General features: G+C 49.6%; 4 protein-coding genes across 4 annotated transcripts; 2 read left to right on the forward strand and 2 right to left on the reverse strand.

Moving 5' to 3' along the window:
- Positions 1-1961: 1961 nt before the first annotated feature.
- Positions 1962-3417, reverse strand: HOO65_080345 (copii-coated vesicle membrane protein; the record flags this gene model as incomplete). Its single annotated transcript, XM_071004267.1, has 3 exons — positions 1962-2135; positions 2218-3137; positions 3225-3417. The coding sequence occupies 3 exons, from the start codon at positions 3415-3417 to the stop codon at positions 1962-1964; spliced, it is 1287 nt and encodes a 428-aa protein (XP_070856575.1).
- Positions 3418-4459: 1042 nt separating this feature from the next.
- Positions 4460-5703, forward strand: HOO65_080346 (RNA recognition domain-containing protein; the record flags this gene model as incomplete). The annotated part of the gene is made up of 3 exons (XM_071004317.1): positions 4460-4511; positions 4593-4718; positions 4820-5703. 3 exons carry the CDS (start codon positions 4460-4462, stop codon positions 5701-5703), a joined length of 1062 nt encoding a protein of 353 aa, XP_070856576.1.
- A 357-nt stretch (positions 5704-6060) lies between these two features.
- HOO65_080347 (dihydrouridine synthase) lies at positions 6061-7429 on the reverse strand (the record flags this gene model as incomplete). Its single annotated transcript, XM_071004290.1, has 4 exons — positions 6061-6658; positions 6725-7037; positions 7142-7244; positions 7412-7429. The coding sequence occupies 4 exons, from the start codon at positions 7427-7429 to the stop codon at positions 6061-6063; spliced, it is 1032 nt and encodes a 343-aa protein (XP_070856577.1).
- A 1322-nt stretch (positions 7430-8751) lies between these two features.
- HOO65_080348 (Glycoside hydrolase family 13 protein) lies at positions 8752-10565 on the forward strand (the record flags this gene model as incomplete). Its single annotated transcript, XM_071004225.1, has 6 exons — positions 8752-8986; positions 9043-9100; positions 9171-9279; positions 9340-10221; positions 10275-10408; positions 10469-10565. 6 exons carry the CDS (start codon positions 8752-8754, stop codon positions 10563-10565), a joined length of 1515 nt encoding a protein of 504 aa, XP_070856578.1.
- Positions 10566-11932: the final 1367 nt, after the last annotated feature.

Here is an 11932-nt window from a genome sequence, read left to right on the forward strand (position 1 = left end):
CATGTGAAGATGAGAGATGCAAGGTGCAGGTACTGTGGGCACATGACTATCCAAGCCATATAAGCAGCAGCTACAGGGTTGCATTCATTTCGACCCTTACGTGCGACCTCGTTGTTTCTCCCTTTCAGTGACATTAGCTAGGCTAGTGAAGCTCTGGTACGCCGAGGCGGGAGAAGCAGGAAAAGCAGCATGCAAACGTTGCCAGTTTTCCCACAAGGTTCTCTGTCTTTCCTTCTGTTCTTTTTCTTCCCTTTTATCTCTTCTATCCTATACTCAATTCCTTTTGCCGTGAATTTTGAAACCAGATGCCTCTCTTTTTTCAGAAACTGAAACGATAGTGAACCACAGCATCTACTCATATTTTTTTCTTTGCATTAACATGGGATGGGTGGGATGAAGGGGGAAACAAAGAAAAGAGAAGGCATTGAGCAGGCAGAGAATGTTGAGAAAGACAAGAAAAACATACGTCCTGTAAATGATATCTCTTCTCTTGCTCAGTCATGGCTGACGGACTACCTTAATGTTCGTGGGTTACACGCAAGCAAACTCGCCTCACAGCTAGCATATAACCGTTATCCGCGTCTGAGTTTCTCCTTTTCTAAGCCCTTTGATAGAAGCCAGCAAATTATTTGCCCGTTTGTTTCCTCGTAATAAAGGGAAGAGAAATATCAGAGCCCAGGCCACCAAGAACAGAGGGTTGGAATCTGATCTATTTTTGGAAATAAAAAAGCGGAACTAAGGTGCGTCTGGCCGGAAGCAATAAAAAAATCGAAATAATTTAGTTTTCGCTTGATTATCGTCATGCGGATGGTAGGTAAGCAAGTTGGAATAAATTCTTATTCACAATAATACTCACTATGGGTAACAAAACTAAGTAGAAAAAGAAAAATGAGACAAAAAGCAGCGGGCTGCCTCTAGTCAAGTAGCCAACCATGCGTCGACTTCACCTTAACCCGACCTTCGCAGAACGCAAGCGCCATCAAGGACCCCTCACCTCCCCTTCCATCCATGCACAAAGTCTAGACCTCCCCACCTGAATGGCACCCGAGAATGATCCAGGCCACAAACATGTCTTTGCCACAGCCGGATTTGCACAAGTCACACTGCTGTCTTTCATCTCAACTTCCTCCCCGGTTGGCTAGGCCTCGTGTCCCAGGTGGCTATGTCGAATAAGAGAGGAGAGGGGGTGAAGAGAACGAACACCAAGGTGGAGGATACGCAAATAGAAACTGATTTCAGTCTATGCCGCTACTCAAGAAAACAGGCAAACAGCTGGCAACAGATCCAGCCTTTCTCTCTGACGGGGATGGCATCGGCAAGTATCCGCCAGCCTAACTTCTTCCTTTTCTGCTTCCATGCAGGTATAATAAACTCTCGCAGAACTTAATACGCTCCTTTGACTGGACTCTTATTTCTGGGCTTAATCTGACAGAGTTACTTTGGACTGACCGCCCCCTTTATTATGTGGGAATACGACGGGAGCGTAAAGTTGCCTTGTAAATGGTCTTGTCTTGTATGGGCATCTAGCACTTCATAGCATAGAATGAACATTCATGATGCACAAAGTTACTTCACTGTATTTATAAAAAAACAACAGGAATGGTAGCTAAAACGAAGAAAAGAAAAGCAATCAAGTAAACACAAACTCCACAAACACCTCACCTACCACCTCGCTCCGGCCCCGGTGTGGTTGTTGGGAAGACCTCCCCCAAGAGCAAAATGTATGTATATAGTAGTAACACCGACAGAGCACAAACACAAACCCGTACATGACATCACGTACAAGACCGGTGCCACGAAACTGACAACAAGTTTGCACTACTCAAGTAAATGCACGCGCTCCGTGTATAAAACAAATATGTGTGGTTATTTGCTATGCTTCCCACTCCCTCTGCCGCCTTCCTAGCAGCTAGGAAGGAAGCATAAAAAAGAGGCTAAAAAAAAAAGAGCTAAATTCGCCCTTACAGGTCTTTCGATCGTAGTTTTTTGATGCGAGACGCACCCTCAAACAAACCTCGGTCAACGGCAGCAGCCACAGTGAGAGTACCACCGATAATGGAGCAGAGACCAGCCAGGAAGCCCGTGAAGGTCTTGGCACGCTCTTCACGGTTGATGACCTTCATGGGAGAGATATCCTAAACAGAGAGTTGTATCAGCAATGTGTTTGTCTTGTTTGACATGCGTTGCTCGTCTCCAAAAAAGCAATGCACAACTTACGTAGGAAAAGAAGACGCCGGGAATGCCGCCACGCGCGTGCTGGCGCTCCTCATGGCCCTCGGCCGCATCCGTACCGCCTTCCAGGCTGCGCTTATGGCTGGTGACAGAGTACTGGTGGGTCTCGATAACACCGCCGTTGCTGCCTGATGCAAATCCATCCTGATCGGAGTTGACCATGTGGCCCTTGGACTCCCAGCCCAGAGGAACATAAGACGTAGGCACAATCTTGACAAAGTACATAAAGTTCCAGTTGGGGCCATCAGCGCGCTGGTTCGAGTTATCTAGCGGGTTGATGTTGTCCAGTCTCTCGTTGGTAATAGATTCAGGGAGCCGTGGCCCGAAGCGAAGCGCGTGGATGATATGTGTGAAGTCGTGATTTCCACCGCCCTGCTCATTTGAGTCCATGTACTGTTTAAGGTCGTGGACATGCATGTTGCCATTGCTGAACGACCGACCGGGCGCCAGATGGAAGTTACCAATGACCTTGTTCACATGGAGACCACCTTCCACACGGCAGCCCTCGTGGCGCTGCTCTTCTAGACGCTCCTTATAGTGTTCGCGAGTGCATTGTTCGACGCCGCTGCCATCACCAAAGGCCCAACTAGCCTGAGCATAGGCCTCACGCACTTCGTCACAGGTGTTGCAGCAGCCAGCCTTCATGGCATGTGGAGGAGGATTGGCGCCGTAGCACCCACCGCAGTAGTTAGGATCCAGGTGCTTGGCGTCATCGTCCTTGTGGAGGTTCAGTGCCTCAATGTCAATCACACGGCCACCGTCAGCCTCCGATGCTAGGCGAACCTTGTTAATGCCGTGAGCTACACTGTGTTGCTGTTCGCCCGAAACATCCATAAGATCGAGAGTCAAAAGTTCGCAAGGCACATGAGGGAATGTGATGTTGAGGAAGATTTCCATGCGCTCGGCTGTCAGATGCACAATGTCATGTTAGTTCTCAGTGTACGAAAAAGTATCTGTTTACATAAAAAAAACTAGCACAGGGTGTAGCGCACCTCGACCTTTGTCCACAATAAGTTCTGGGTGAACAATGACTCTGCGGTAGTCCAGCCATTCGCCTAGCGAAAGGTAGAGGACCACAATCAGTGACACGATTGTCACAATGCCTCCGGATGTTGTACGAATGCGTGCTTCGTCGACGGTTTTCGCAAAGGCATCGAGTTTTGTGAACCTCGATTTCGCGGCCATTTTGTGGGTATATAAGCAAAAGTGACTGCCGCACAACCGAGTAAAGAAACGTAGTGATTCGTGGGGGAGATCTGCGCCGGGAAGCCTAGGTATTCGGTGCTACTTCTCACTGTAGTTTGTGAATGCGCTCAAGAAAAAGCAGGCGAGGGCGTGATTTAGAAATGAGTTAGAATGGCTGGAATAGAAAGGAAACCTGTAGCCTGCAGACTTTCTCTCTTGTTGGCCTAAACGAAAGGAGCGATGCGAACAAATAGAAAACTAGAAGCAAGAGACAAGCACAGTTGACTAGAAGCTCGGCATCGCAGGGAGACTTCGATATCAAGTCCAAGTAAATTAGCCAATTGGCTTTAGTCCCGAATGAAACTTGTTGTAAGTTCTAGCAATCAAAGAAACTAGGGCAGAATGCAAACCAATGAAAATGAAGCCTTGGGAGAAAAATAAAGAAAAAAAAAGATCGTCAAGTTAGAAAAATCCAAAGGCATACGTACGTAATAGGCCAAATCAGCGCAATGTAGACAGGCATCTTCAAACTGGCCAGCGATGCAGGAATTAAACCAAGAAGAAGCCCAGCAAAAAAATTGTGGACACGTCCCTGCTCCCCTGTTGATTGAGCCCCACATAAAAGGGTCCAAAGATTGTTGATTGGCTGTTCAGCGCAGCATATATCTAGCCTTGTCGCGACTGGCTTTTATTGGCTGGGGAGAGACAAGGCTGAGAAATAGTAGCGACGAAAGCTGCGATGGAGTTTCTTCGCATTTCATAGGAGAAAAAAAAAAGTAGTCGTCTGGGAAGCTGAGCTCAAGAAGCTTGACACACGCATTGTATCTTGTCTTTCCCTTTCTTGAGTTACTCAACCCAATTGTCTAGCTACCTATTGGATATTTGTTTTGTTACCCTCAGGAAAAAAAATCTTTATATTATTCATTCCTTGTCCATTTGCTTGCTTGAAGCCTTGTCTCCTAGGTTCCTCCTCTCATTCTGCCCTGATTGATCTGATCAAAGCGCAGTTTGAACCCAGCTTCATCTTCACCCTTCTCGCAAAATGTCGTTCAAAATCCCATCGCGAGTTGTCTTTGTCGGAAATATTCCCTACGGTATGGCTACTGGATCCCCTACTGCGTTTTTCTCTTCCATCTTCAGTCGCGTCTACTAACACTCTGTTTTCTACACTTTAGACTTATCCGAAGAGCAGATAATCGAAATCTTCAACAGTGCTGGCAAGGTTATCAATTTCCGATTGGTATATGATCGCGAGACAGGCCGTCCCAAAGGATTTGGCTTTGCAGAATATCCTGACAGTGGTATGTTTCCTATTGTTGTACTGGTCCCATGTGCTTGCGTATTTGCAGTTAAACTGTCGCCCGGTACTAACCCTCGTCTCCATCGCTACCCGCACCAACAGACTCTGCATCCTCCGCTGTCCGCAACCTCCACAACTACGAGATCAAGGGCCGTCGTCTACGCGTCGATTTCTCTAACGAAGGCGGGACCGAAGACGAAGACGGTGAATCCATGTCCTTTGGTGGCATGAACGCCGGCCTTGGCCCTGCGACTACTACTAGTGGTGGACCTGGCACTACCCCTACTGGCTCAGCCAGTGCCCCTAACACGTCCAGCAGCCTTCCTCCACTGCCTGCCGGCAAGGAGCTGCCGCCAGGTGTGACATGCGCTGACCAGATCTCGCGCACGCTTTCGACCTTGCCAGCGCCGCAACTGCTCGACATTCTTTCTCAGGTTAAGCTACTGGCTACTAACGAGCCCAATCGTGCCGTTGAGTTGTTTGAGGCAGCGCCGCAGCTGGCCTACTCCATATTCCAGGCCCTGCTTCTCATGAATCTAGTTTCCCCCGACAACATTTACAGTGTTGTTGACATGAACTCTCTCGCGGCTGCGGCCGTAGCGGGCCCGCCAGCCCAACAGCCCGGAGTGGCGCCGTCGCAAGTTCAACTACCGTCTGCTGGCTCCGTGCCCCCGAGCATGGGGTCTGGCTATCCAAACAACGGGTACGGTGCGCCGCCTGTGGCTGCCCCCCCGCAAATGCCTATCCCTACGGCACCGGCTGCGTACAACAGACAGCAACAACAGCAGCAGCAGCAGCCATACTCGGCAGCCGTGGTACCCCCACCACCTCCGCCGGCTCCTTCGGCCCCTGTCGGTGGCCAAGACTCAGGTGCGCTCATGCGTGCAGTTATGGATCTGCCGCAAGAGACTATCGATGCGCTACCAGAGACCGAACGGATGCAGATTTTGGCGTTGAGAGCGAGTTACCAGGCGCAGAGCCGATAAACAAGAGACGAACTAAAAAGAAAGATGCCCCTGAGGCTGTCATTGCATTTGCTTTATTTTCTTTTGGTCCCTTTTTATTGTTCTTTTGCTATTGACTTGACTTGGCTGGGGTTCTTTTTTCTTTGTTTTCGCGGGTCATAGTACTGGAGTTTTGTTGGTTTAGCGTTTTTCGCATCAGTTTTTTTTTTGTTCTCAAAGGTCGTCTTTAGACACGGCGATGCTATTAAAAGTGACGGGTGAGCTTTGAGTGGTTATGTCAGACTTGACTCTAGAGGAAGAGAGGGGCGTCTCACTGACGAGGCCGCGAGACCTTTTTTACTTTTATATGCGTGCGTATGATATCGTCTTTATCTAGTGTTAGTTATGATCGCTTTGTTCATATCTCTTTACTCCACCCTTGTAGCCTCTTCCCTCCATGATATTGTCCAGGAAATCAATGACATCTAGTAGGCTAGTCAGGGTCATCATGTGCGTTTTTTCCGCCTTTGTGAGCAGTGCAGACTTGTCAGTGCCCATGCCTGGGCTACACATTTCACTGAGGTGGTGCAGTGTCAAGGCCAAGGGCAGCGGAGCCTTGATGACGTTATTCAAGAACGTCCCAACGGCCTCCCATGGGCACGCTTCGTAGCCGGCAAACATGGCTGGGTTAGCGAGAAGACCGCGTGCGGACATGAAGCCACGGAGACCCGTGTTGCTGGGGCGTGGCACGAAGGGCTCGACAGTCTCAGACGCAGTGAAGGTATTGGGAGTTAGGGGCAGACCGGACATGGAAAAGACGTCGCCCGAGAGCAGAATGGGTAGGCGAGCACTGTACTTCTCAAGCAGGATGTTGAGCGAGTCTGTGAAAATGGGGGTACTTGACGGCGTGTACCGTGTACGGGGATGAATGGTGATCCAATCAGGCAATGGCTCAGACCCAGAGCCGAGAACAGTGTCGATAAAATCCATGGTTTTCCTGCACATTAGTATAGAGTTAGTAACTCCAGACAGCTTGTCCCCTGTGAAATAGAGGCATACTCACCTCAGGTCCTTGTGAACTCTGATTTTCACGCTGATACTTCGCCCTTTGCCACCCTCGCGCTCTCTCGTCCATCCATCGGCTGTGAACCGCCTCCGTGTCTCGACTACCATGTCTCTTACCAGCTCACGCCGCTCCATTAACGCTGCACCCAGTGTCTCGGCACATGCCCAGCCTTGTGGACAGCCACAGTTGAGATCCACGCCACCCACAAACGGGATGACAAGCGACGAGGCGCGGCTAAGTTCCTGGGGGTCGTTGGCACCGAACTGTACAATTGTGGGCGGCTGGATTCCAGCAGAGGATATTGTCAGGTCTAGTATGAGCGTCGGAGTCAGTAATGAAGAAGCTGGTTGGCCGAGCTGCAGTCCGGAGATAGTGGCGTGCCCAGCTGGCTGTTGAAATCCGAAAGGTACGTACCACTATCCCGCGCAACCTGGTTACGGTTGAATTCCTTAGCCAGGATCATGGGCGTGTAACAGAGGTCCGTTCCAAACTGGTGAACAGTCTGTCGAAAGGCAAGCTGGTAGGGTAGGAAGTAAAGATGCGACAAGGTCAGTGCCAATACCGGCAAATTTGGTGTTTAGTGAGGGCATTCTTTGCTGCTCTTCTCATCGTCCATACTAGGCAATATAGCAATCAAAGCAAACCAATGATGGCAGCCTCCCGACTCCATCGGACAGTACGCACCTTGCTGTAGCGCACCATGGGCGCTGAGACGGTTAGGAACCGGTCTTGGGCCTGGGCCAGGTCAAACAGCTTGAGAGGACTTGGTGGTGGGAATTTGTTAGAGAAGGTATGTGCATATCATGATATCTTAGAGCGCAATGGTGTATCTTGGCGAGGTAATAGTGGGTGAAACCTACTGCACAATGTCTGGCCTCCACCCAGGCCGGGTATTTTCATGTCGCAGGGCCGTCACGGTCATGACTAGGGTACAGCGAAGGTGTGAAGGCAGGGTTGTGCCGGTTCCTTAGCTTGTTGAGTATAAGCTTGTATGTCTATCGTGGAGAAGGCTTATTTGCGGGCATGTGAAGCTGCGACAAAGCTATCAAACAATTTACATATAAGTTGTCATGTTCTAACTGGGTAAAACTTCACAAATTTCCAAGTTTAGCTACATGAGACAGGGCCGGGTGTGGATTTTGCTCTTGGGCAGGTTCAAATTTTCTTCTTAGCATGTGTTAAAGAAAAGGGCCCTTGCCTAAATTGTGCAACCAGTACTGGAGGGAGAAAAAGAAATAAACGTAAAAAGCCCCTTCGACTTGGGATTTTCTACCCCGCAGAAAAAAGTAGAGAGTTAAGCAAGAAAAAGGAAGGAAGCAAAGGAATCTTCACAGAAAGCCGGATAAACCCTGTTAATTAAGGCAACAACAACAGAAAATGTGCAACTGCCTGACCTGGTTGGAGTCGCAGCTGGTTACTGTCGCAGTAATTGCAACATCAACATCCTGTGCTTTCCTCTTTTTTAATTTACCCTGCATGGCGCTGAACCGCATCTCCATAGTCTTAGTCGGACCGATGCCGTTATAGAGACGAGCCAATTCTTTGCGCTTGTTGTTGTTGACATGTGACACGCTTTTTCTTTGGAGTCTAGCCTCTTCGTCTGACTTGACCTTGGCCTGGCCGTTGATTCAGGCAACTCCCCTGCCTCTCTCAAGCTTCTCCCCAAACCTCAATTACAGCTCTGGTAATGCTCTAGTCTGCTGGAGAAAGAAACGCCGACATTCGCCCTTGGACTGCGACTCTAAACTTTGGGAATGGGTGGCTTGGTGCCATTTTGGGGATTTGTGGACGGGTAATACAAAGAGGTAGAGAGAGAGAGAGAGACCATAAACCTGCCATCTACACCGCCCCAACTGGTGTGCGCTATAGTGAAAGGCATCTGGTATATATAGGTCACGGCATTTCTCATGGAGCTCACGATATTGCACTCATGGTAGCATCTCATCCACTCTACGCTCATCCCGCAATCCCGCCGTTCTTATTCTTCTTCTTCTTGTACTCCCGCTTATTCCTACCCGCCCAGAATGTTTCATCTGCCGGCGATCCTCGCAATATGCACCGCCTTGTTCCCATCTACCTTGGCCCTGAGTTCAAGTGAATGGGCCAAGCAGTCTGTCTACCAGGTTCTGACTGACCGTTTTGCTCGTACTGATGGCTCGACTTCGGCATGCTCATCGCTAGCCGAATACTGCGGTGGTACATGGCAAGGCTTGATTAACAACCTGGACTATATACAGAACATGGGTTTCAGCGCTGTAGGTACATGTGATAAAAACGCGTTGTCAATGAAAACACGAGGCTATGCTAATGCTTAGTGCAGGTCTGGATCTCGCCTGTGGTCACTAATATCGAGGCATCTGGAAGCTCTGATGGGTAGGTAGACGGACGCCCATCTGTCAAAAGCTATGCAAACATCCAAGGCTGATTAATGCGGATAACCTAGTGACTCTTACCACGGCTTTTGGGCCAAGAACTTCAACACGGTCAATTCGCACTTTGGTTCTCAAGCGGACCTTAAGAGTTTGGCTGATGCCCTGCACTCTCGAGGCATGGTAGGTTTCAAAACAAACCCTGAAGGTGGAACCCTAACAACTAACACCGCAGTTGTTTAGTATCTCATGGTCGACGTAGTGGCCAACCACATGGCGTACAAGGGGTGTCAAACGTGTGTGGACTATTCGACACTGACCCCATTTTCGCAGTCGTCATACTTTCACTCCCCTTGCAATATTGACTACAGCTCGCAAACGTCTATTGAACAGTGCTGGCAGGGAAGCAACACTGTATCACTGCCTGACCTGAGGACTGAGGACGCTGATGTGCGGGCGTTTTTCAACACGTGGGTGTCGGAGCTTGTGACAAACTACAGTATCGATGGCCTGCGCATTGACAGTGCTAAGCACCAAGAGACTTCATTCTGGGCTGATTTTGAAGCAGCTGCAGATGTCTTCCTTCTAGGCGAGGTGTATAGTGGAGACCCGGCATATGTCACACCGTACCTGAACTATATGCCAGGCGTATTGAACTACCCCATGTACTACTGGATTCAGCGCGCGTTCCAAAGCTTAGGCGCCACTACCTCGGAGCTACTGTCTGGTGTCAACACGATGAAGAGCAGCACTTCCCTCACTAATCAGCTGGGGTCATTTACGGAGAATCACGACGTTGATCGAATGGCGTCATGGACGTCGCAGTCAAGCGATATAGGACTTGCAAAGACTACCATTGCCTTTACAATGCTAATGGACGGCATCCCCATCATCTACCAGGGGCAAGAGCAAGGGTTTACCGGCACCGGAATCCCCGCCAACCGTGCTCCGCTGTGGACTAGCCTCAACACGGGCAACGAGCGGTACACCTGGATCACCACCATCAACCAAATCCGGAAGGCTTTGATAGCCAATGATGGCCAGTACACCGTGTTTCAGGCCGTGCCGTTCCAGCCTACAAGCACTAGCATTGCTCTGCGCAAGGGTCAAGGTGGCAAGCAGGCCGTGAGTGTCTTCACTAGCGGCGGGTCGAGTAGCAGTAACTCTGTCACGCTAAGCGGGAGCAATACGGGATACACAGCAAACCAGGCCCTAGTAGAGTTGTTTTCTTGCACGGAGCTGACGGCATCCTCGGATGCATCGATTACGACAGTGCTATCGAGCGGGCTGCCGAAGATGTTTTATCCCAAGAGTGAGCTACTGTTGACCAACCTATGTCCCGGGATTAGCCGCGATGGAACCACGGCCACAGCTACAGCTACCGCAACGCCCAATACGTGTGCGACGCCGACCACGGTGGCCGTGAGCTTTACAGAGACAGTCACTACGGTATTTGGCGATACCATTAAGATGTGAGTTTGTCTTCCCACCGGCTGCCTAGAATGACAGTCCGCTATTAAATAACTATACTAACCGTTTGTCTGCCTTTATTTTCTTCAGAAGCGGAAACATCTCGGCTCTTGGTGGGTGGAATCTCGATCAGGCCATTTCTCTCAGCGCAGCCTCGTACACAACCAGCAATCCTATCTGGACGGGCACTATCAGCCTGCCTGCAGGGACAACGATTAGCTACAAATTTGTCAGGGTCAGTAGCAGTGGCACAGTAACGTGGGAGTCGGACCCGAACAGATCCTACACAGTACCGGCGACCTGCGGTGTGACGACAGCATCGGTATTGACTACATGGAGGTAATAGGGTGAGGAGTGATAAGGGCAGGAGGGGCTTGAATTGGAGGGGCGGAACAAAGAGAGACGATGGCTGCGAAGATAAAGCCCTGCAAGTCGAACTGGCACAGCAGGACGTCGCTGTCTTGCCTGCTTCAGGTAGAGTGAAGACCGTAATCCCACAAAACATAAGGCGCACTATTCATTTACCTTTGGTCTGTGCATTTCCAGTCACACAAAAGGCTTCATTGCATGCATAGACAGTGTCGTCGCCTCCGCCTCCTACATTCAAGCTTTGACTACTTGTCTCCAGCCTGTCATAACCAACATAGAGCCGCCTAGATTGCTAAATATTATAGTACATATATGACTTTGTAAATATATTGTTTGCCGTTTGTTCTTGTGTGTAGGCTGCTAAGACATCATTAAAGAGAGTGTGGGGCCTTAAGAACTATGTTGTTTAAATTTCGGCTGGACCTGAAGTGTGTTTCATGAGACTCGGTACTGTACATAGCATAGCCCAGTTGGGAGAAACACACAGTAGTACACGCACTGTTAGCTATTAGGATGAAGCTCGTATAAGCAGCTTGGACAGTACGAAATATAGATACACACTGTTCTTCCGTATCACCAACGTTAATAACATCGGGTTTCATGTTTTGCCTATTTCCCCTGGTCCCTCGCGCCTCGCCTGGGATGGTCTGGTTGCAAATGATCAGACGGGACCGGACGAGGGAAAGCAAGGGAGATCTAGAAGTATTCATCCATAGCTCAATGGGGTGGAATTCCCCCCCCCCCTCTCCCTTTTCTCCTGTGGCCCTGCAACGCAGGCTCCTCTCGAACAGACCTTTTGCACAAGACTAGAAACAAACCCAACCAGGAGTGCCCATGTCGATGCGTGCTGTTCTGTAACTCGTGCTTGTTTTAAAGTCTCGGGTTTTGAGCAGCGATCGACACTATAAAATCGGCAGGTCGCCAAGAAGCTACAAAAAAAGATCTGTGCCGCACTTAGGGCCACCATGTCACGCCCTACATAACTTTATATGGTTCT

Source organism: Ceratocystis lukuohia, assembly GCF_044167205.1.
Source record: "Ceratocystis lukuohia strain C4212 chromosome Unknown Supercontig8_pilon, whole genome shotgun sequence".
Classification (NCBI taxonomy): domain Eukaryota; kingdom Fungi; phylum Ascomycota; class Sordariomycetes; order Microascales; family Ceratocystidaceae; genus Ceratocystis; species Ceratocystis lukuohia.